Consider the following 24,914-nt stretch of genomic DNA (forward strand, 5'->3'; position numbering starts at 1 on the left):
CCGGCGCTGCCAACATGTGACACAGAGCAGGAGCTGCTCCCCCCACACCCCACACCCATCTCACTGTTCAAGAGGTGAACTGCGACACCGCCGCAACTCCATGCTCCTCATCCTCTCAGAGCTCCGGCTTTGCTCTTCTTCCTCTTCTTCTTCTTCTTCCACTTCTTCTTCTTCCTCTTCTACTTCTTTCTCTTCTTCTTCTTCTGCCTCTTCCTAACGAGCTCTGCAATGTCCTGTTAATTTAAATTTTGTGTGCACTAGTTAATGAGCATTAATCCATCACCCCTGGATGCTATTGTTGCAGGGGGTGGCCATTTGAATGCAAATGCGTGACACTGTGACAGCAAGGTGCTTATTAAACTGATGTGCCCTCCTGTCTGTTCTGCTGGGAGCTCAGGAGAGTGAAAGGACGCGGGGCAGCTGCAGGCGCGGGCGGACTATACCGGAGCTGCTCACACCAAGTTCTGCTCTGCTGCAAACACAACAAAACAACAACAACAAAATGGCAAGTTCTGCCTCTCTGGAGACGGTGATGTCCTGCGGGAGGACCGGACCGTCCGCGACTCCCAAGACCCTGGCCTTCTCCATAGACCGGATCATGTCCAAGAGCTCGGAGCCGAAGGGGAGCGCGGAGGAGCGGTCAGAGGGGAAGAAGCTGCTTGGGCTGTGCTCCCCGATCCCCTGCATGATCCCGCTTCAGCCCTTCAGCTACGACCTCCAAGCCAAGGCTCTGATGAACTACTCGGAGCTGTGGAGAGCCAGTTTCAGAGGGACTTTTTGCGGTTCCGCGGCCGCTCCGTGCAAAGGGAACTGCGGTGTGTGCGGCAAAGCGGAGCCGAACTTGAAGCAACCGTTGCTGACGTCGGGGAGCAGGGTGGTGAAACCACAGGTCATCCACCAGACCGTGGCTGTGCCTGGCGGAGGCTCGCTCTACTATCTCAACTACCTGGACTCTGCGTACCAGCAGTCGGAGCTGCTAGCCGGACACTGGTTCTCCACCCCGCAGGCCCAGGCCTCTCTGTCGGCGCACCACAGACTCTTGCTGCTGGAGAACGCAAAGCTGGCCGGGGTGGGAGCCGACAAACTGCCGACCCCTCAGTACCCGCACAAGGAACATCTGCCGGGGCAGCTGGACCAGATAGTGAAGGAGAACCACGTCCTGAGCACCGAGAAGAACGGCGTCAAGACGCACAGCAAACTCAGCAGCAGCGGCGGCAGCGGCACCGCGGACGGAAAACCGAAAAACTTCACGTGTGAAGTGTGTGGAAAGGTATGTTGTTTGTTTTTAGGGTGTATTATTGTGTGCGAAAAAGAAAATAGCTAGTAGAATTATTTTAAAATGTAAATGTCAGTTGTATAATTTAGATTTTATTTTTTTTAATTAATATCACTGAAAATAAAAGGATCGACAGGCATCTTCCATTCAAACGAAAATTCACGTCAAAAAATAAAAACAAATTAAAAATGATTTAGTAGCAAACAAATTCAGTTCCAGGCGGTTTAAATAAGATCATTTTACGCAAACACATTTCTGAGGTGTGATTTTTAATCACCTCCTCGCTCTTTTTGTTGTCTTCGCAGGTTTTTAACGCGCACTACAATTTGACCAGACACATGCCGGTGCACACCGGGGCCCGGCCCTTCGTGTGTAAAGTGTGCGGGAAGGGATTCCGACAGGCCAGCACGCTGTGCAGACACAAGATCATCCACACGCAGGTGAGACGCGGCGCGCACAGACCCCCGTTTTTATGAACAAGTGCCTGACGTTGAAAAACCCACTCTTGATTTCATTTTGCTCTGTTTTTCTGTGGATTTGTGCCCATTCAGGAAAAGCCTCATAAATGCAACCAGTGCGGGAAAGCGTTCAACAGAAGCTCCACACTCAACACTCACGTGCGGATCCACGCCGGGTACAAGCCGTTCGTGTGTGAGTTCTGCGGGAAAGGTTTCCACCAGAAAGGTAAAGAGCCGAGGCTACCGTACTCTTTCAAAGGCTCCGAATTACCATGAGCATCATTATTCCGCGTAGTTTTAGTGATTTGTGTGTCTGTGTTAAAAAAAAAAGAAAAAAAAAAGGAATAATTATTTTGGGTTTTGTTTTTTCGTTAAATGTTTTAAAGCGCGGAAAAATTCTCCGCGTCTAGTTATATGCTTTTATTTCCAGCACAGATGAACTTGTTTCAAGAATCAAGCGACATTCTCTATCGATCATTTTCCTTTCTTAACATAGTGATTGGAGGAAATTCCCGATCTGAGATCAGGTGAAATAAATTCACTTCAGGTGTCAGTAAAGAACAAACTGGTGTATTATCTGTGCTCACGATAAAACACTCTGTTCCTATAAATTCGCTGTTGGATGATATTTTGTTGCCTCCTTTTTTCTTCATTTTCTTTTTGTTTGTTAGGGTTAGGGTTGCATCGTTGGACTATTCCGTGCAGTAATTTCACTGCATTAAATCAGGCTGGAGGATTTTTTTCTGAACAGTCACAGTTTATAGTCTGCTCTCCACTCTTACTGGTGGGGGGTGCAGTGGTTGAAGTCTCTGTGTGGACAGGCTCCAGTGAATCTGCAGGGAAATCACTGTTTTTCACTGTGAAGGAATCCTCAGAGTTTGGGATTTGTCGGACGCTAAAATAGATATTAAGAGAAGTGAAAGCAGCATCAAACGCTGCTGCTCTGACTTATCTGTGAGAGGAATGAAAGGGGAAATAATTGCAGGCCCACCAATGAGCATGAAGCCCTCAGTGGAAATAGGACATGTCACTTTACACAGACTAATTCTCCCTTCAAGACGGCAGCATTTGCTCTGGGTCAGCAGCGAGACCCCGGCAAAGTTAGGAATCGGGGCTTTTTTGTTGAGTTGTCGCTGCACTTGATTCTGACAAAGTTTGACAACTTCTTGACTCCGACGCACAAAACCCTGATTAATGAAGGCTGGGCAGAGCGGGGGGACTGAGGAGGCTCTAACTTCACATTGAACTGCTGACCTTGGCAGGGAAAAGAAGAGAGAAGGAAAAGAGGCCTCTTTCATCCTCACTTTCTTCTAAGATTCTCAGTGAACAGCACGGTGTCTCACTTTCCCCTGCTGCTTTTCCTTTACCCCCCTTTAAAAATTAGCCCACTTTTCTTGTTATTTCAACTGATCTTACAAAAAAATCTGCTACAGTGGGAGATAATTCCATTCAAATTTTGTGCTGTTTTATTTGTTTTTCAGATTTTATGGAATCAAGAAGCATCATTTACTTTGTTTGTAAATATCCAGATACTTTAGTAAGAATAGCTTCTTCCTTTTCATGACAAGAATATTGGCTTTAGAATTTCTAGATGTTTCTGAGAAATGATGAGTTTTATTTTTCTTTGTATCCCACACAGCTGCTGCTGTGCAGTGTGTATTTGCTATGAATTCACATAAAGACATGATATGCAGTTTTGATTCCATGCTTCATCTCACAGAGAAAAGAAAAGTAGGATTATGTTCAGTTAACTACTTTTTTTTCTTATTTTCCCTGAGGGAAATGTATATGTTATGAAACATAATTTACACTTGAAGTCACAGATTGATTTTGTTGTTCAGGCCCATTTGCAGGAAAGTGCTGAAAGTATGAGATCTAGCAGTTCTGACCAGCAGTTCCTAACATGTTGTTTCATCTGAACATCTGAAGATTTCCTGCTTTTTTCACCACTGCATCCTTTATTCTGCTGATCAGAAAACATGTGAAGACATGACTTTCTGCTCTGGGAACTGCTGACATGACATTTCTTCATGTTGTGTTTTTCCATTATCAGCCAACTCTTCCTCACTTATGCATGTGCTAATTTTTCCTTTTGGAATTTCCCAGGAAACTACAAGAACCACAAGCTGACTCACAGCGGGGAAAAGCAGTACAAGTGCTCCATCTGCAACAAGGCCTTCCACCAGATCTACAACCTGACCTTCCACATGCACACGCACAACGACAAGAAGCCCTTCACCTGCGCCACCTGCGGCAAGGGCTTCTGCCGCAACTTCGACCTGAAGAAACACATCAGGAAGCTGCACGACAATGGCTTCTCTGCGGCCACAGAGGCCTCGCGAGAGCTGCAGAGCTGAGGCACATAACACGTTTTAATTTCCACCTCGAACTGTGAGGCCTCAAAAAGACTGGCTTATGTCCCGCATTTGTAGCCTCGTTGAACGGTTTTTGAAGGTCCAGGGAGAAGGTGTAGTCTAATGAAGTTGGATACGACCCCTTAAAAAGAACTGTGGTAATCCTATAAGATTTAGGATCCTACCCAAGTGTCCCAGGAGGGATACTGTGGGGAATGCAGAACACAGCAGATGGTACAACATCTTACACTTAACACTGTAGGAATATTATAGGGAGTTTTTTCTGATCATGGAATTTCTTCCTGATTGCCAGTTACAAGCGTCAAACGGGAGAAATCATGTGTCTCCATGATGGAACTGTAAATAATAGGTTATGGAAATAAAGAATGTTATTTAAAATGTGAATCATTGCCATGTTGTGTATTTCACAGAAAAAATGTTAATGTGAATAAATAAGTTATAACTTATACTGAAAACTGAATGTGTGAGCCACGTTGTTTGTTTTTTGAAGGCATTTGAGAATAATTTTGTCATTTGATGACAGTCATATTAACCAAGTTTAGAAACATTTTTAGCGATTGGTTTTTGCTGACTTTTGCAGGACATGGCAACATTTTAGAGAACACATGAAAAATTCTACATTTTTAGAAAAAAAAATAAGAGGATAAACATGACAGGACACAAGTTATACAGAGAACACAATGAGGATGAGCAAAACAGATGAATGAAACACAAAACACAGAAAAAACGAATCAACGAATCAGAAAACAGCAACATTTCAACAAGAAAGAAAAACAGTTTCAATCAGTTGAATTTCGATTGCTGAGCTGTTGTTAACATACTTTTATTTGTTCAACTGATTTGTCGCTGTGTTTTACACCTCAAGCCAACTATCTGTCAGATGATCCTCCAGCCTAAAGAGGACAGGTTTGTTCTATACATTTTTAAGCATCCAGCAGTATCAGTTACAGGATGAGCTGCAGGTATGATTCCCTCAGACACCTTTATATGACTGCAGAGGCATGTGTAAACTTTGTGGCTGTTTTATTGTGAAGTGTTGTTAGAAACCCACATGCAGACCCGCTCTGGCTCCACTGTATGCTCTGCTGCCACTTTGCTTCACCATTTATTGACAGACACGATCTTAATAATGCAGCATTTACACTTGACTCCGGCGTAATGGTGCAAATGATCAGAGATAACATGGGCCCTTGAAAGCGAATTACATTAACCAGCTAAATGGCTTGGGGAGACTTGATTGGGGGGGGGGCACTGTCGCATCCGGAGCCGCTCATCAGAACAGGAGATAATGGAGCACTCAGGCCGCAGCTCCTCATCTGGGCCTCTGCGTTAATAGAGCACAAGTTATTCTCCTCACGGCTCCTGGAACAATATTATCCCTGCACACATTCAGTGGAGAGGCAGATCCGTGCTCCCAAATGGCGCTCTTTCTATTAACAGCCAATTAGCGCGCAGCCGGGCCGGCCAAGCCTGCTGAAGCCTGGCAGAGCTAATATTGCCAGATGAATGCCCTGCTCACCTATTTCATCAGTCTGCACCAGAGACACAGACGGTCGCAGGAAAATCCACCAAACTGTTAACTCAAGGGCTGATGGACAGTCGGTTAAAATAAAGAAGTGTCGGACACGGTGGAAACTTTCCCGGCGGTGCCATCACGGGCTGTGTTATAGTAACGCCAGTCACATTCAAATTAAAAGTGTGTCAGCATCTGTAGTAAGCAAAAGCCTAAAGCCTCCCGAGCTACTGAAAACCTTTCGGCTGCAGCAGAGCTGTTCAGATCAACTATTTGGAGAAGCAGGTTGTCGCTTGATGGAGGTGATGGGGAGCTCTGAGTGGACGGCGGGATGTAATGCAGTCTCTACTGTTGCTGTGGTCAGGACTGAAGAAACACTGGCGTCGCCTCCTGTCCCGTCTGTATCCACGCTGTGGCAAAAATTTATCATTTTGTGCTGTTTAATAGAAATTGCTCCAGAGGTCTTGGTTGGAGGCGCGCAAAAATATTGAATCCAGAATCTGCTATTAAAAATACACGTGAAACCCAGGCTGCAGTGGAGCAAATTCACACAAGCAACACACAGACACGACCTTCCCACCTTCACACATTCCTGTGGACCTGCAGTTGTTTTGTGTCCAAATAATAATGACAGCCTTCCTAATGTACTTTTATTACGAGACGCGGAGGGAACAATATGATCGACATTTAAATCGCAGGTTTTATCCAACACAATGCGTGTGGTGAGAAACAGAACACACACACACGCACAGCAGCCGTGTGTGTGTGCACATGAGTCCAGCGCCTGCAGGCTGCGGGACATGAACAACAGTGTCGGAGCAGTAAACAACCTAAAGGCAAGCAAGTTGCCCTTTTTTCTGCACTTTTTTTTCCCTGCACCTCTCCAACATCTGAGCAACCGGCTCAACATCCACAAACACGTTAATTGACGAACGGGAGCTTTAATTAAGGCGCGCCCACGCGGAGGAGATTAGAGACGGGGGCCGGGAGGGAGCGCGCCCTAATCGGCTGTCAACAACATGAGGACATCTTTCCTTTGCTCCCTCCGCCACCGGGGGATCACCGGGGATTCAGGCAATTTACGGGCCACAAAGGAGCTCGTTTGAGACAGGAAGAGAAGAAAAGAGAGAGGCGGACTTTTTGTCTGGCCGACTGAATTGATTGTAAATGGGAGATTAGCGGGGAAGCTTCAGCAGTGCCCGTAAGTGCCCGATCGAGGAGGAGGGAGAGAAAGGGACCAATTAAGTCTACCAAATGTTAACTTACATCAGTTTCCCCTCAGTTTAGCCCACATGAAATTCCAATTAAAGCGTCCCCGCACTGGCAGCTTTATCTTCCTCAGAGGAGGGTGGAGGGGTGACAGTTTGTCACTGCAGCCGGCAGACGACGTTCCCACATCTGATAACATCAGCCGACCTGCAGGCTCGGCGACGGGCCACTTCAATGCAGCATCTTATGCAGCTAATAATAATATTAACATCCAATACAGAGAATGACAGCGCGAGAACATGAGTCATAGAACTGGATCTGGTCTGGATCTAAAAGGTAAACAACGAAATCACGATACTGGCTGGTCACAACTTTGTTAGAGAGCGCCAGCAAAATAAACGCTGCAAGAGTAAAGAGAGGAAAGAAAAAAAACAGAGTGAAAGAGGAAAGTCTGTCCGTTCAGCTGCAAACATCAAGCTGTTGAAGCACAAACAAAGTGCGCAATGTCTGCGCACCTTACAGCTGCAAACAACTACAGTAAATTAAAAAAGAATGGTTTGCTCTGCAGCTGTAATGGGCTTTCATTGTGTCCTCATGTTGAGCGTTTGGAGCTTTACAAACAGAAGCAGTCATGCAACACAGTCATAATGCCTAATGTTTTTATGTCTTATTATTACAGCTGCCCGAAAATGTGTAAAATGAATTTACCTGCAGTGACACAGTGAGAGGGCGCAGGCTTCAGTGTTCATGGGATATTTTGTGGTTGTTTATTATTACAACACTGCTGCATTTGAGGACATTTTTACAGAAAGCTCGTGTTAAATGTGGATTATGAATTTGAACATTCTGACAGAAAACACTGAGCAGAGCGTTCCTGTGATTTCCTGTTTGTGGTGAATGTTCTGACAGTGACAAACGGTTACATTTGAAAAGAATGATGTGTTAGAATTTTGTCTAATAGTTTTTTTTAGCATATTTTCAAAATATGCTAAAAACATGGTCTCCATCCATTTTTAGATTTGCACTCTGTGAGAAGGGCTGACGATGAAAAGGAAGAAAACATGAAGTTGAACTCTTTTCTCCAGCACGTTCATTGTATTTGCTTGTTCTGCAAAGCATTAGATTGAAAACTTAACACTGAGATAAAATTGTGCTTGGACTGGCCCTGATGTTAGGGAAGCCCCCCCCCCCCCCCCCCCCCCCCACACACACACACACACTCACACACACTCAGCCCTCGTTAGGGAAGCACTGGCCCTTCGGCACAATGAGCCTCCAGGATTCATTGTAAAGTACTGAGGGGTTAATGAGCAGTGGCTTCTCGTCACTCTTTGGCTCTATTCCTGCTTGAAATGAGAAGCTGTTGAAAGGATGGAGGATGGAACGAGCCACAATTGAATTCAGAAATGTCGAGATGTTATGTTTAAAAACACATGTATGCTACATTTCTTAAGAGCGGGTTTGACATACTGTTTACTGAAGGAAATGCTGCCATTGACCCTAATTTGGCTTCAAACCATAACCAGAAAGCCCCAAATGTGTCGGGGCTCAGCACTGAGGAATCCAGGGTGTGATGCATGGAAATGAGCCACTCAAGAAGCAGCCGAACACACAGATTAAAACGGAACAAGCACGGCATTCACTCGCACCTCATTTAGATTCTTTTACAAAGTCAACCCCGAGCCCTTCTCCACCAAAACCTAATCAGAATGTCTTAAAGACAGCAGAGAGCAGCTTGTCCCTGGGATGTGCCCGCCCGCCTGCCTTGGCATGTCAAGGGCACGGTGGGCCGGGCGAAGGTGCTTTGTGGCTGGGAGGGGAAGTGGTGGGCTGCTGGGAACTGAGCAGGGAGGGAGCTCTCATCGCTGATCTGTTGTCAGACTCCACTCTCTGACCTCCATCCATCCACCCATCCATCCCTCTTGTCTATCTGGTCTGTTCCTCCAGGGTGAAGAGCAGAGGGGGAACCTCCATCTCTCGTAGGAGGTGGAGGAGTTGGGTGATGCAGCCCTGACCCCACCAGGTTTTGCTGTTTCTAAACAAACTTAAGACAATAATTTAATTTTGTCAGGCAAACAAAACAAGCAGATTCAAAGACATCACCTTGGGAAAACTACTGATGGCCGCTTTTCCCTATTTTCTTTTCTCTTTTTTGACAAGGTTGCCACCACTAAAAATATGAATGAACATGAATCTTTCGTAAATACTTTGAAAACTGACATCACAAGTCATCATCAGAACAGAACAAGGACAGGAAACATGAAACTGTATTCTTAAATTTGAATACATTAGAATGCATCAATAATAGTCAAAGGTAAAATGATTTGTGTAGTGTTTTCTACATAACAGATTTAATATCGTAGCCTTAGAAATTGTGCAGGACCTTATTTGCATATTGAGAGAGCCGACAGATGGCTGAGGGAATTCCACTTCTCTAAAGATACATGGAAAAACCGTCTCTGCAGATTTACACAGACAAGGCCTTTACGGCTAACCATGGTAGAACCGTACCCTTCCTGTCCTCTCACATGATGCCTTCTGGCTTGATTTTTTTAAGTTGGTCTTATTTATGGATTCTATTGACCCATATATAAATAGTTTTTACTGAAAACACATATTGGATGTTTTGATGTGCCATGGTGCAAGCCATACATTTCAAATTTAGAGTACAAAAGAGAACAGCCATGCACAATTTGTGAGGTGGAGATGGAGAGCTTGTTCAGACTAAAAGTGTTCAGTATGTATGAACGAATGTAGCACAAAATCTACAAGCTGAGCTGACTACACTGAATCACCATTATCAAGAATCAGTTGCTTTTAGTAGTGGAGCTCCTCACTAGTGACTGAGACTGTTATCAGCTCAGCTGAGCCTTACAGTATGTTACTGTTTGGTTAAAGGCTCATATAAAACAGCCAGAAGCCACAGAAACAATCATGATGTGATGACTCTGTTGCAAATACTTTGCTGCTGAGCTAACCTTACTGCTACTGGACACCACGACAAAATCAAAAACTAATATTGTCCCATTCATCATTTAAAAAAGTAACACGTTAAAACAAAAACAAATGTGGAAAATTCTGCCCTCGTCATCGCAGATAAATCAGCACACACAAAACACAATCTCTTGAAAAATGTATCTCTTTGTTCGGTTATTACAAGCAAATTAATTAGATACTCTGCTGCTGCAAACCAACGAGCCATTTTCTCCATCACGCTCTGACTGCACTCAGCTCTGCTCTAGTGGTATTAAAGCAGTGTGTCATTGTTAGGGAGGATCAGTTGATTTGGGGATGTCCGGTGCCGTGGCTAATCCCTTTGACCTGACCTGGCCCTGCTGGGAAACGTCCTCTCCTCCTTCACTTAAGGCCACTGTGTTAATGATGTACCACTCTGCTAGCTCACATAATTAAAAGACCCCCCCAGATTTAATAGAACTCTACAACCCAACAAGCTTCAACCACTATGGGATGAGCATTCTCTGTAAAATAAATAGATAAATAATAGTAAAAACATGTTTTCATGCTTTTCTTTGAGACTGCATGCTTAAATAGTGCTGATTATCTTAAACCTGTGGGTTTATGGTTCTAATATTTTATCAAAGTTTAGATTTTTCTCTGGATCATGTGATTTGTGAGCTTGTTACAAACACCAAATTTTTCATGAACTCAAGCTCGTAGTTGTCTTGTAAACCTCAGTGACTAAAAATGAACTTGGTGAGACAAACAGATCATCATAAACATAAGTAGATGTGGAGGAGAGCAGAGCAGAGAAGAGAAGGGAAATGGACAAACGAACATGCTAAACTGGATGAGCAGCAAGGACAAATGTGCTGGATAGAGTTCTTCATTAGAGTTTGGATGCCCAGCTTTCACAAGACCACATTCTGGAAGAGACAGTGTTTGCAGGCCGGTTTTGTGGTGAGCGAGCTAACAGCTAAGAAGCTGAAACCTCCTTCAATTTGTGAAGGACAGACTTGTTGCTGCTGCGGAGCTGCTAGCATCAGACACAGTGAAATCATTCCGCACTGTCTGTTTGTCTGGAATAATTCACAGAGATGAAGAGAAAACCTGTCATGGAAACTCATTGATAACAAGTGTCTGTGTAGCCTTCATGGTGGACATTACCAAGAACCTCTCAGAGCTGAACGTCAAACTCCAGCCAGCTTCTCAGCTCTCTGCTGTCTAATGTGAAATCGAGTGAAATTAAAGCTACTGCAAGTGTAACTGGAAAAGGTAGCTGTGCGTTTTCCTACTCTGCAGGAACAAAAGCCTGCTCTGACATCTGAATATGCTGCTGAGTGTGAAAACTCCTTCAGGCTTTTGGTGAGATGTTTCAGGACATGAAAAGTAAACAAGAGGAAGTGAACATATTTACTCTGTGTCTGACAACCTATGACAGGAAATCAGTGAGCTGCAAAGCCTCGACCTACTACTGTTAGAAGCTCTTTACAAAACTGACTTGGTTTTCAAAGACTCGGTTCTGCTCAAGACTGACTGACCCAAAGCTGCAAAACCAGCTGTGAGTAGCATCATCATCATCACTATCATCTGACGCAATCCTGAGTATTAGTAAAAACATAGGCAGGTCATTAATGTTACAAGTAAACAGATTAATTTTTTTCAGAAAGAGAAAACATTTCAAATTTAAATTATTTTTTCCCATACACACTGTTGAAAATGCATGTAAATAAATCAAAGTTGTATCTGTAGTAATGAGTGTGAGGCCTCTACATGTTCATGTGTTCAAAAATACAATGTGACAACTTACCCACTGGTGGAACTCTAAAATAAGAAGACACACTTGAATACATGTTTGTGCCCAAACTGTTCTTTAATTTAACATGTGGAAGAAGTCAGTGTGACCAAATAGGCACGAGGGTGAGAAGACGTCCCATTTTTTGAACAGTGTCCCTGCAGCAGAAAATCAGACAGAGTGATTACCTGAGCGCTTTTTCTGAAGTAAGAAACCAATTTAAGTGTTTGCTTTGACTGGTGTGTGTGATAGTAAACTGATTAGAGTGCGATAAAGGAATCAAACACAACACGCTGGTGCCATGCGTGGATCCATGCCCAGGCAGAATCAATATCAACAAAAGGCGCAAGTACACAAACACAAAATTCATACGTGTCCTTTCAGCTGCCCACTTAATCCATCAGTCGATATGAATAGCACTGCGCATTCTGACTTTACCAGGCGACGGCAGAAAGACATCTGTGGAAGCACAATCGATACAGTGACTGAAGTGGAATTTAGCAAGCACAACCCCCCCACTGGGCTTCTCTATAAGAGCAATAATGCACCTCAAGTATATTCAAGTCCAGCAGGGGAAGAATTTTCACATTAGCTCCAGAGAGCCGGTTCTGTTTAAGAGCACAACATTTGAAAAAAAATTGTGTTGGAAGGAGCTACGAGAGCCAAGAGGTTTGTGATTGCAATGACACGAGTGAAGTGAGGGGCTGTTAAAGAGGAAATGTTACACTTGTGCCTGTGCAGTCAACAGGGAGCTGGGCCAGGCTACCTTAAGGCCAGTGTTGCTTCCTCTTAGTGTACAGCATGAAGCCTTCTATTTAATGTGAGACAACATGACAACAGTCAAGGCCTCTGTGAAGGAAAAGACAAAGAGCTGGCAGCCTTGGCTCTTAAGTAGAGGTGACATGCCATGATCAAAGGAGAGACTTGGGACTTACAAGCTCGAACAGGGTCAGAGGGAAGCCTCAAACAGCGCCACCAGGCACGGCACTCAGCAGCCACCCTGATTGCCCCGTGAAATGGGAATTCACAAACTGAGAGAGAAAACGAGAAAATGCAACTCTTCAACAATAAAATGATATCATTTGCAATTTAAATGGAATCAGCAGTTGATACGAATCTGTGATTTCTCCAGGCTCGAGATCCAAACAAATGCAACAGAGTCAAAGTGTGAAATAACAGGCTGCAGAAACACAGCATGCCAAAATATTTTCCCTCCTCCATTCTTTTCCCTCCTCTTCACTTGCCCCTGCTACACCCGCAGCATATCACTGAATGAAATGCAGCATGCAATTACCCATCATCCAGTCAACTGGAGTCGACACCTAACCATTTGTGCGGCTTTGGGCTCAGCCAATTATCTGTCAGGGCTCTCAGTGGGCTCTCAATAGCCGAACCGCATTGCATAATCGTACAGCTCCAGATTCATGCCACGCCACCAGAGACGGAGCAGGGCTGGACGAGGACCAGGCGGCTGTCTGAGGGGTCATTGTTGTTGTCGGGGGCTGCATGAGGTCTGGTCACTGACAAAGGCGGTGACTTGGGCTCCAGCACCCTGGGGCCTCAGCCATTAAAATACGTAAAGCAGGGCTAGTCATTTGGAAGGGCTCCAGATCGTGCTCTTCAAAACCCTTTTAGATAATTTGCTACATGACATCTTCATCATCCTCGCTCTCACCCTCCCACCAACCAATCCTGTCACCCATGATTGGACACACAGCCCTAATACCTCCCCCACCCCCATCTTCCTTGAATCCTGGCCTTGACCTCACAGCACTTGCCCCCTATCCTGCCCCTTCTCTAAACCAGCACCCCACCACCCAACCCCTATCAGTCCTGACTGGTCCAGTCAGCGGTGGCCGGTGGCTAGTTTAACCCCCGAGGGCCTGCAGTGTTAGGGCCCCAGCTGAGGAGCTTGGGCAGCTGCCAACCACCGGCCACTTCAACCCTGGCTGTCCGGATGATTGCGTTTGTCAAGCCGCCACTCCGCGTCAGCCGGCTGCAGGTCTGATCACCAACAATTAGGGGTTAAACAGAGGGAGGAGGCGCCATCTCTGGTGACGTAAAGAGAAGAGGTAAAAGTGAGGGGGTGGGGTCTTCATCCACCCTGGCAGTGGCAGTTTTTTTGCATTTGGTGACAAATCGGTGTTCCTGTCATTACTCCTCTGTTGTTGCAGCCATGTCTTTGTTCCTTACATCCACAAACAACTGATTATATCAGCCAGATAAAATGTGGGATGTGTTGTTTTTGTGACCTGCTGTGACCCCCTCAATGGAAGCAGTCATACTGCATAGGCTCATTTTGCAAATAGTAGCTGACAAAGCCAAGGCCTCCAAAAGCAAATCAGAATGCAGCTTCTAACAGCTGGAGGGCCACGGGTCCTGAAGGATATGATGTCCACACCAAAGTTACATTTATTACATTTTTATTTTCTTTAATAGACAATATATTGTTTTAACAAAATAAGCCAAACTTTTTAAATGCTTCAGAGTTTAATGTCTTCTCAGAAACAACAGTGCAAGAACTTAACAGTGTGACAAATGTCCAATAAAGCTTCTTCTGAGAATAGACTAAAAGTGTTAAAAGTATTTTCGCCCTTGACTTTCAATGGAATATCATGATGATGTGATCAATTGTCAAATTTCTGTTGTTCAAATTAACAAAGCAAAAACATTTGCAACAATTCTGAGCAAAAACAGATTTCTCTGATTCAAACATCAGTTTGGTCATTTTGCAGATTGTTTCCCATATTGTCATATACATCAAAGCACCAAGCATATTTCCTGTCAATTTCCACCACTTCAGTTTTTGAAACTGCTATGGACACAGCTGGTAAATGTAATGAGATTCCTCTCATAGTTCTAATCGAGTCACCTGGTTGCAGACCTTTGGATCTCTGCTCACATCACCAAAATAAACAGATCACCATCAATTCAAATATGCAATGAATAATTAAGTGAAAACAAAAGCGCAATTCTGTCTGATCGCCAGCCTACTCGTTGAGCCCTAACTGTCCGAAAATTGAGACTCCTGCAGACTCTGAGTTGTTAGCAGACACAAAATAAGTGTGCTGTGGATTAAGTACAGATGCATGCCTCCTGACCAGAGACAGGACATTTACCTGTGACACTGGCTCCCTCTAGTGGTTCTGACACAACACTGCAAACATAAACACAGAAAAAATATCTGTTCAGGAACTCTGTATTAAGCAGTGTTAGGCGGTCAAGGAGGTCAGCAGACCAAGGCAACAGGTCCGTCTTATGGTCAGGATGGACACAACATCAGCTTATTCTGCATGATGTAACTGCTCCCACAACACTGGTGTCACAATATCAGCATTTTGCATTCCATACTAATACCATGAGAGGAAATAGCTGAGATCTGAAGAAGCAACAACAAAATGCTCTTTTTTAAAAAGCTGCAGTGATCTAAACTGATCATATTTGTGAGCTTGTGAGTCACTGCTCCTCTATTTTTACAGTCAACACCTCAGGTACTGTCTATAAAAATTATACAGTCAATACCTGAGGTATACCTGAAAATACTGTAAAATGATTGTATCCTTTTTACTTTGGATGCTGCGACCTCAAAGCAGACTTGCTTAGCTCATCAGAGCTAGGTTTGCTGGCTGGTCCATGCCAGGGCCTGTACAGATCCGTAGTAGATCCATGCCGGGTTCCCGCTAGGTCCTTGACTATAACAAGATCCCCCTCAACAATGTAGTGAACACAGCCCCAACTTGAACCATGTAACCCCCCTTAGAACCATGTATGGAAACTACATGCAATGCTTTATCTACCATGAGGAGGAGCAGTGATTATGAGAGCTCAAATGGTTTACTGCCATCAGACAGCTGCAGTTTGCATGTGTTATTTAACATTTGCTCAGTGTCGCTGTTATTTTAAGGTCATGAAAATATTCAGCAAAAACTTTTTGTAAAACATTGATGCATACATTTATTTTAGCTGACATAAACTGGAGGTTGTTGTTTAAATTGAGTAGGAAAGTGAGAAGGCAGAAGACACCTCTCAAGTAACTACTGATTACTGTGCATCTGTTCTGTTCCACGAAACAGCCAACAGATTCTACAGAACTGCATTGAAAATGAGAGCCATGTGGGCGGGAAATCAATCATATACAGTGTGTGCAATGGTGTGTGTACAGTGTGTTACACTCATCTGTGCAGCTGATCTGATAAGGCAAATACTTTATCATGCCAGAGTAGCCTGCACACCAGCACTACAACAAGCCGGGACTAACTGACACAATGTTTTTCATACAGAGATTGATCCACAATGAAAGCTGCAGAAAGCACAAAAGTCTGCATGGCGTCAGTCAGCAACTCAGGCAGAGACGCACTGATGTCTGAATCTTCCAAGAATTTTGTTCAGGTGTCACTGAACATATCTGTGATTTCTCAGAAACATCAGCACTGTTGCTCTGTTTGTTGTCCACAGCTGGCTGTGTGTCACATTCTTTCCTTTGAGCTTATTAAGCACCTGCAGAAACACACAAAAAACAAAGAACACAACATAAAAACAAACCCACTGAAGAAAAAGTGAATCCAAATCTATTTCACTGTCACTGTTAATGCAACAGGCTAGCAGAAGAAATTTTGGGAAGTGTGTTGAAAATGATGCACTGAACTGCAAAGTCATTAAGGTGAAATGTCGAGGTAAATTCAGGATTTATGCGGTTTAATAGGTTAATAAAAACTACTGACAAATAAGCGAGAGGCAAACATTATTGAAGTCAACAGCTGCTGTAAGTATGAGACACATACTGTCCAAACCATGGCCTGAATAAACAAACACTGATTTATGTGGAAATGTGTACTTGTGAAAGAAGCGCCATCTCATGGCGACACCCTGCAACTGAATGAATGAATGGAGACATGACTGAGAGGGAGGAGGAGGAGAAGGAGGGACCTCTAGTGGGGAATGGATCCCAGCAGGATGGGGGCACCAACTCTGAGTTGCTGGTACTGTATGTTAACACTATGAGTAAGCAGCATTACACTAGCAGCATGCTGTCTGCACTGTGCGCCCATTCTGAACCAGCACAACCCCTACGAGTGTATTCAAAGTTCAGAATGGACATACAGTACAGACAGCATGCTCTGAGCATAGCAGTACTTATTTTCAGTCAAATGTGTTAAAGCCAAACTATAATTATGAATAAAGCTGTTACATGAAGTTAACTTTAATTTAAATGTAAACTATCTCAGGTACAAAATGACATTAGCTTGACTTCCATTCAAAACTGTGATGCATGTACACGTATGAGTGGTAGAGGCTGCTTAACCAGCGGCCACTTTGGGAGCAGAGTTATGCCAAAGTTTGTCAAACATCCTGTCAGCACCAATTAACTGGCCAAACCAGTTAATCAGTTGACCTCTGGTAAAAATAGTAAATGAGAGTGGATTTAGTGGACTGATGCAGAAGCCTGAGAATTAATGTCATGTCCTCAAACTATTCTTGACTTACCTTTGGCTACTGGCTGTATTTGCACTCAGATTTTATATAAATCCTGTCAGTGTTAACATTCTATTCTGTTTCTGTTGTTCAGAGAATAAAACTGGAACATGTCTCACATTTGATCCTCTGGGAGGCGCTGCAGATCACTGAAGATCAAACCATCCAGACAGTTTCTGACACCCAAATATCCACTGACTGGCCATTCATCATCCATTAATGCAGTTTTAACTGTCACTGACAACTCACATTGTAAATTCAATTGTATTTATTGTTTATTGCCTCACCATTCTTTGAATATGTAATTATAATACTGTTTATTTTATTTATTCACACAATTGAACTTATTGTTCAGTCATTTTTATGCAACTACTTTGAGTGAAATGTGTAAACTTCCAAGTATTTGCACACATACTTGGCCAATAAAACAGATTCTGATTCTGATTTTGGTGTTGTGTTAAAATAATAATAATAATACATAAAAGTAGACATAAAATGAACATAAAAACATGTTATAAACAGATGAAGTGCATTGTAGCCACCTTGTGGCAGCAATATGGTACAGCAGCGATGGGCAGCTCACCCGAAGCCCTCCACTGTGATTCCTCATCAGCTGCTAATTCTTTACACCACTGGAATATCTGGGGAAGGTTTACCAGTATAAAAAACAAGGAAATACCGTGTAGAGGAACACAACGAAAATTGTCAGCAACATGAACCTCATCAGCCATTGAGCAGTTCGAGCCCCCAGAGAAAGTACCACGAGCTGGCTCCTTGCATGCTAACGTCATGCATGCTGAATCCTTGGATGAAGATGGGGAACATGGTGGCGGTGACATCAGCAACCCAGTATGATCACAGATTAATCTCTACCCATCAGAGCCAGTCATCCCAAGAAGCAGACAACTGGTTGTTTTTTGGTAGGACAATAAAAGCTGCTTTCCTGCACAAGCAGCACGAGCCTGCCTCTGCACGCCGAGCAAAGTGTGGACAGCGAGCCAGTTTTCAGCGCAGCAGGAATTCTTGTAGATGAGAAGAACAAGCTGACTGCCAAACATGACAAAAACCGAGGGCTGACTAACTTCAAGGTTTTGGATCAAGCGTTTTTTTTTTTTTTTATTGGTAGCGTTTTTAGAATCTTTAATGTGGTAAAGAGGAAACTGATTATGGCCCTGTGTTTTGTTCTGTCTGTCTGTCTGTCAAATGCATTGGTCAGTTGTGTTATTTTATAAATTGTATTGATTTTATTCCACAGGAGAGCTATATTTCTTAAGCTCTAAGATGCTCCCTATAACAAGGAGTAGGCTGCTATGGGTTAAGTTTTGTCTCTAAGAGAGAGAGTGGGATATGCTGCACATACTGCCTGACAAAAAAGAAACAGCTGTCAGTTTATGATGCTTACTCATCTCTTCATTTGAATAATTAATATACAATGTTAAGAATAGTTAAATAAAAAAATAATTCTACACGATAAATAGAAGGCTTCAAATAGACCCAGTGATCAGCCTCTCTGTCCCACTATGACCAGTCCACTGAGCCTCTCTGTCCCACTATGACCAGTCCACTGAGCCTCTCTGTCCCACTATGACCAGTCCACTGAGCCTCTCTGTCCCACAGTAACCAGTCCACTGAGCCTCTCTGTCCCACTATGACCAGTCCACTGAGCCTCTCTGTCCCACAGTAACCAGTCCACTGTGTCTCTGTGTCTCTGAGACAGGAGGCTCTGCAGTCCCAGCTGTGACAGACCAGCAGAGAGGCCTCACACAGTCACCACAGGAAGATCCACTGTGAGGATTTAGACCCAGTGTGCACCTCTTGGTCTCACCACATCTTTGGTGTGTTTGATTTGTGTCACTGTGTCGCTCTTGCCGGGTGGTGCATTAGATCAGTGACTGAGGATGCTGAGGCACAATAATGACTGACAGAATGACGAGCATTATGTTCAAAATAAAGTGTTTTAAATACAGTGATCCCTCGCTATAACGCGGTTTACTTTTCACGGTTTCGCTACTTCACGGATTTGCATCGTGCATTGTGTTCTGCATTCTGATTGGCTAAAAAGTCACTCCCCTTCTTCTCTACCTGTGCGTCAATAACGTTGCAGTTTAATATGTACACGTATGTAAAACAGCTCGCCAGATTTACATTATGTACGTGCAAATTCTCTTGCAATTTCGAGTTTCTCTAAAACCCATAATGTCGACAAAACGCTCTGGACCGACAAAAGCACCTGTGGCAGGGCCCAAAAGGCTGCGGAAGATTCGGAAGAAAAAAGAGCCACAACAACTGCCTATCACTATGTTCTTCTCCCGAACAAACACACCTGCACCGCAGGCTTCAAAAGAAGAAAACACTGCAGAGCGGAGTCAGGATGCAGCGGCTCAGTCTGAAGAGCAGTGAAATACACCTGAGTCACTATTTGTCCGACTGTACTTTGTATTTTTTTCATAATCATTTTTAATTTTCTCCCGTTTAATCCAATTACTCGGGTCGCGGTGGGCGGTGCTAATCTCCGCAATTTGAAGCCTTCTGTTCACATCGATGATTAAAATTATTATTTGACAGTACAGTACAGAAGTTATTTGTTAAAAAAAACGTTTCTAAAGTACTTTTATTTGTGCCTGTAAAATGGTTTGTTCTTTCTTTTCAATGTATAATAGAGTATTTAATTGTATAATAATTGTAAAAAAAAAAAAAGGTTTCTACTTCACAGATTTTGCCTATCACGGGTTCTTTTTGGAACGTAACCCCCGCGAAAAACAAGGGTATACTGTAATAGCTATTATTCATATTCAAACTGAATATTAGGATAGAAAAACTGAGCCAGCCTTTTGTTATTATGATCGCAGTCCTTTTTTCCTGCCCCTTCTCCATCACGTGGTGAATAGTGAATACCTCCCCAGGAATCCCACAGGAATCCCCCAAAAAGGGAAGCCAGCCTCTACCGCTCACCTATCGAGTGGTCCTGGGTTTTGGGCGAGGAGGCAGACCCTGGTCTTTTGCTGTGCTGGGTTTCTGTTTGGCTCTGTTGGGTGGTTTTCCTGGACCATCAGTCGGATGTGGGCCTTTACCCAGGAGGAAGTGCTCCCAGACTGGGATAGACTCTTCCACAGATGCCCAGTATCTTGTCTACAACAGAAAACAATGCTTGCTGTTAAAAAAAGTCACCACACCTGACTCCACTGTGAAGCTTATTCAATCAGGTCTGAATGCAGAACTGGACTAGAAGAAGAAGACATTGCTGCAGTGTCACAGTCGAGTATCAGTGAAGTTAGGATTTCTAGAGAGAGGAATGGTATATTCTACTGTCATCCTCTGCAATGAAACAACTTCCCTATGCACTATGTAAGTTAGCAGGACTAATTCACAAACTGAATCCACAAAACTACTGTATAAAATCTGTTTCTTCAGGACTCCCACTTTCACTTTCACTGCAATTTTAGTGGAGTAGAGTAGCAGAGTGAGAGCGAGTGGAGCAGAGGAAAAGGTTAGCAGTCAGCTGTCAATCTGGAGGTAAATATACAGCATGGGTTACAGTGTCGCTTCATAAATGCTGTAGCCCTTTAAGACCAAGAAAGTCTCACTTCTTGTTTCCTAACTGCTGGAAAAGTGAAGGTCTGAGCCCTGAAGCCTGGCAACAACCCTGCCAACATTTAAGAGTGCTGTCTGCGGTGGAAACACACAACAGATCGAGGGTGTAGGTCAGTGTAGATACAGGTTAGCGGGGAGTGGGTATCAGGGGTACCAAACACGGCTTTGTGTGTGGTCTGCACCCACCAGCACATGAACACACCAGGCTGCAGAAACAATTCAAACATCAAAACAGTCTGAGCTGTGCTGCATCATCGCAGAACAATAACAGAAATTTGACAAAACAAAATTGAGAATCTATCTAGAAGGCCAGGAAAAATATATATACCAATCTAAAAAAACGCTTTAAAAAAAGTCAGCAGTCAGATCAAGTATACAGCATATGATCTGTAACCAGACAATTCCAGCGCCACCGAAATTTTGACAGTGGCACGAGGGGGCTGCTGGTGTTATCTATAGCACTGTTTCTCAAGCCTGGTCCTGGAGTACCACTGCCCTGCATGTTTTAGATGTATCCCTGCCTCACACCTGATTCAAATGAATGGCTCGTTATCAGGCCTCAGCAGAGCCCAGTAACGAGCTGAGCATTTGAATCAGGTGTGTTGGAGCACACCTTACATGGAGCAGCAGAGCGGGGCAGCTGGTGCAAGATCCCTCTTTATTTAAATGGTGGGGGCTGACCCTTTAAAATTGAACTTTGACGAGAGAAGAAAGGTTTGTCTACAAAAAGATCCAAAAATTATGTGTCTCCTAGTCACCGTTTGGATTTTACGGCAATTTTAGAAAAAAATTTCAGGCGATTTCTCACTGGCTCTTTCACTGATGATGTCACCCACTCCAGGGGGAGAAATTCTGAGCTTTTTTTGAAAAACTTTATGGTCTTGAGATGGTCATAGCTCGAAAACTGTAAGAGATATCAAAAAATGTGCCGAGGTCCATTTCGACCCGACAAAATTATCTACGTTTTAAAGTTTGAATGAAGTCTCTAGGAGAAAGTATGGCAAAGCAGCAGACAATTGAAAAAGGCTGAAATTTGAGGAAATTTCCCATTCATTTCTTATGAGAAGTTCTTCACAGTTTTTTGTGTACAACTTTGCAAATTATTGACGAAAGAGCTATAAAAGTCTTGCACACCATTCCCGATCGAGCCGCACTTTTTGATATACAGTATAGTTTGCGAGGGTTTTCTCAAAGCTGCGGGACTAGTTACACACTGAAATTCTGGCGGAAAATGAAAAATGGGAAGAAAAAATGCGCAGGATAACAATAGTGTAGCTCGAGCTACTAATTAGTGGGTGAAAAAGATTAAGCCTTACAAGCATATTGGTATGTTCCTTAAGCAATATTCTATTTTCAATCACACATGTTAGTCTTGTAATTAGCTGAGGGTGGTAGTCTTAGGATGAAGAAAATGCTGCTGATGATGGAGAAATGAGACCTTTTCTCACTTCCTACTTTAGTCAACACAGTGTAGGTCTGTAAAACAACATGTCTTTTGAAGAAATATACAAATATCTTTGCACCTGGAGCTTAGCAACATCTAGACCCTCCTTCCAGCCACTGTGCCAACAGCTCATTACCTGCAGAGCCAGTAGATGCGGGTGTGGCAGCTGTTTTCCTCTGAGACGATCCTCTGTCCTCTGTAAATCCTGCAGCAACAGAGTTGACGCGTTGATCCAAACATTGTCTAAGCTTTATGCAAATCCTAGCCCTAAAATGCAGTCAGTTAACCTCAGTATTTATATAAACATTTCAAATTTCTCTTAAAGGATAACTTCCGTTTTTTACAACCTGGACCTTATTTGTAGCATTAAATACGCCCATTTACTCACCCAGACAACTTTGGTGGCATTTGGAGTCGTTTTGAAGAAATTAGCCACAGAGGAGCGGCGCGTATATCCGTATAATGCGAGTACTCGGGGCATCCATGCGCAGCCTCTATAAACGCATAATCTGCGGCGAAACTCGTTCATATTCCAATATTTAGTTATGATATGCTGGTGCTATTCCCCTCTGAGCCCGTGGTGGCATGTTATCAACATCCAGCGTCTCTAGGCAACTACCTCTGACGTGGATGATGTCATTACCGAGCGCCGGGCGCTGCGAGCAGCCAGCCACAACACGGCTGACTCTGCGGCGGTCAGCTACGAATACGCAATAACGAACCATAGGTGTGCCAAACTACAGCTAAACTAGCCGACCGCCGACATTACGAATGCACTGAATAGACCAGGCACCATTTTCAGACAGCAAAAGCAGATTTACATTGTGTACTTTCCATAATGACACTTTTTGAAAACTTGTTTGAATGAGTTGTTCAAAGACAAATGGCCTGCACTCCTCTCTACTCCTCTCTTCTTTTACTCTGAGGCAAACCTCAGTCCTCAGGAGAGCTCTACTTCAGTGAAAGTGGAAGCACTTGTGTGGGTGGACTACAGGCATGCAGGGGCTTCAGTACAACCAGTAACATCATGGCTCTTCAGAAGTACGTAGTGTCAGTCCTTCCTACCTGCAGCAGTGTGGCGTTCCTCCGGCGAGCTGCCTCAGCCTCCTTGGCCTGCCGTCTCCTCTGGATCTTCAGCTGCTCTCTGCGACTCTCCATCTGCTCCACCAGCTCTGCTCTCCTTCCTAAACTGACATCACACAGAGCGGAGGAAGCAGCAGAGCGTCAGCACAGAGGTCCACCAGCCGTCCACTCGTTCCACGAATGAGCCCCAGCAGAGCACTTCACGCTGGCTGCTGGCTGTTCCTGCCACTGTTCACTTCAACAATGACATTCATGTCATGTACCAAAAGAAATGAACGAGGAGTTAAAATTGAATCGCTGGCAATAAAAGAAAACGTAGGACTGCCTGAGGGGACATGAGCAAAAACACTGTTTCAAATTCAACTCTCTGGTGCTCAAGCCCCCTGCATGAGTCTCAGCTGGTTTCAGTCAGACCTGCACAGGATCAGTTCCACTGACTGACTGAAAAACAGCAGGTCACTCATCAATTTGTCAATCAATAAACAATTGCCAACAATTTGGATTTCTTTTTTCTTTGGTGCAAAAAAGCCATTCTCTGGCTCCAGCCTGTCGGTTCCGAATGTTTCTTTAATGAAGTCAATAACTGCAGATGAATCGATGATGAAAACATTTATTCCAGCCTGAATCATAATTCACTGGCCGAACAGAGGTAAACCTTCAACTAGGGAACATTTTGCTTTATCAGAAACACACGTGCATTTAGTAGCACATAATAAAACGAGCAGAGAAATTAGAAATAAAACTGTTAGCCTACACACATAAAATGTGCAGGAAACGTAAGGAAAGTGCAGCATTTTAACGCTGGAGTACATGTGCGTTTCTTATGAGCTGACATCAATGGCTTGTCCTGGGCGAGGGTCGGAGCTTCGAGAAAACTGATCAGAAAGAAGTCCGATCAAACATTAGCAAAGACTCAGAGGAGTCCGTGCAAAGTCTGCAGCTAGCTAACTGAGCGCACAACAGCCGGACCGTTTCTGGAAGATTCCCAGCACTCACTGACTCTGTTAGCGGTCAAACTGGATCAACAGTAGTACATTAGTACAGGATGACACACTCACATCTCTTCGTGTTTCTCTAACAACTCCATTTCTCCAGGTAAAGCAGCGGACATCGCTGGATGTGAAGCCCATTCCTGTCCCTCCGAGGTGTACTGTCAAGCTAACACAGATTATACATCACGTAGTGCAACTGGACTGGAAGCCGTTTCGTACTTCAAAATAAAATCGCGATTTGTGTTGGAAGAAAATCGCACCATCGCCTTTCTAGCTTGTTTTTGCTGAAAACGTCTGACTGAAGTTGTTCGCATTATACTATAATAACGCACATTGTATTACAATATGAATTAAGGTTCATGGCTCTGCATTAAATTGATCTGATTATTTGATCCAATAATAAGATAATGTTTTGAAACATCTGTACGGAAGTTTGAATGCTTATCTTGGAAAACTTAACAGCTTCTCTTACTGAGGCGTTCAGTTACCATGAAGATCTAGACACAAGGTAGGCTACCTGCTGCCCCCTGTTGGCTATATTTCAGAAAGCAGTTAATGACTCAGAGGCTAATAGTTTTCTCCTTGTGTGGATATTTTGTCCCTTCTATACAGTGAAGTTGAACAGTAATAGCTGCAGTAGTTTACGATGTATGGACGTGTCTTACTCTGAATTTGATGCCAACAGCACATTTGAAACCAGTGATTTGAAACAACAAAAGACTGGAAAAGCTGTGGAAGGCTCATTCAT

The 24,914-nt window shown here is 43.7% G+C and overlaps 2 protein-coding genes across 3 annotated transcripts; one reads left to right on the plus strand and one right to left on the minus strand.

The window, feature by feature from the left end:
* The first annotated feature begins 502 nt into the window (after window positions 1–502).
* fezf2 (FEZ family zinc finger 2) lies at window positions 503–4,091 on the plus strand. Its single transcript, XM_041961246.1, has 4 exons — window positions 503–1,270; window positions 1,582–1,716; window positions 1,828–1,960; window positions 3,841–4,091. Exons 1-4 carry the CDS (start codon window positions 503–505, stop codon window positions 4,089–4,091), a joined length of 1,287 nt encoding a protein of 428 aa, XP_041817180.1.
* Window positions 4,092–14,014: 9,923 nt separating this feature from the next.
* c2h3orf14 (chromosome 2 C3orf14 homolog) lies at window positions 14,015–24,300 on the minus strand. 2 transcript variants are annotated; one of them, XM_041959470.1, is made up of 5 exons: window positions 24,233–24,300; window positions 23,157–23,275; window positions 22,228–22,296; window positions 20,009–20,185; window positions 14,015–16,081 (listed from the first exon to the last, which is right to left on the minus strand). In XM_041959470.1, the coding sequence occupies exons 2-4, from the start codon at window positions 23,247–23,249 to the stop codon at window positions 20,009–20,011; spliced, it is 339 nt and encodes a 112-aa protein (XP_041815404.1). In that variant the 5' UTR covers window positions 23,250–23,275; window positions 24,233–24,300; the 3' UTR covers window positions 14,015–16,081. The 2 variants fall into 2 exon arrangements, with proteins under 2 accessions (XP_041815404.1, XP_041815403.1); XM_041959469.1 differs by having other exon boundaries at window positions 23,157–23,280; window positions 24,233–24,285.
* Window positions 24,301–24,914: the final 614 nt, after the last annotated feature.

Source organism: Chelmon rostratus, chromosome 2 (assembly GCF_017976325.1).
Source record: "Chelmon rostratus isolate fCheRos1 chromosome 2, fCheRos1.pri, whole genome shotgun sequence".
Taxonomy (NCBI): domain Eukaryota; kingdom Metazoa; phylum Chordata; class Actinopteri; order Chaetodontiformes; family Chaetodontidae; genus Chelmon; species Chelmon rostratus.

Coding starts and splice junctions, on each gene's coding strand:
- fezf2 (XM_041961246.1), top strand. CDS start 503: ATGGCAAGTTCTGCCTCTCTGGAGACGGTGATGTCCTGCGGGAGGACC. Junction 1,271..1,581: donor CGTGTGAAGTGTGTGGAAAG/GTATGTTGTTTG, acceptor TTGTCTTCGCAG/GTTTTTAACGCGCACTACAA. Junction 1,717..1,827: donor ACAAGATCATCCACACGCAG/GTGAGACGCGGC, acceptor GTGCCCATTCAG/GAAAAGCCTCATAAATGCAA.
- c2h3orf14 (XM_041959469.1), bottom strand. CDS start 24,285: ATGTCCGCTGCTTTACCTGGAGAAATGGAGTTGTTAGAGAAACACGAA. Junction 23,281..24,232: donor TTAGAGAAACACGAAGAGAT/GTGAGTGTGTCA, acceptor GTGTGATGTCAG/TTTAGGAAGGAGAGCAGAGC. Junction 22,297..23,156: donor GGAACGCCACACTGCTGCAG/GTAGGAAGGACT, acceptor CTGTTGCTGCAG/GATTTACAGAGGACAGAGGA.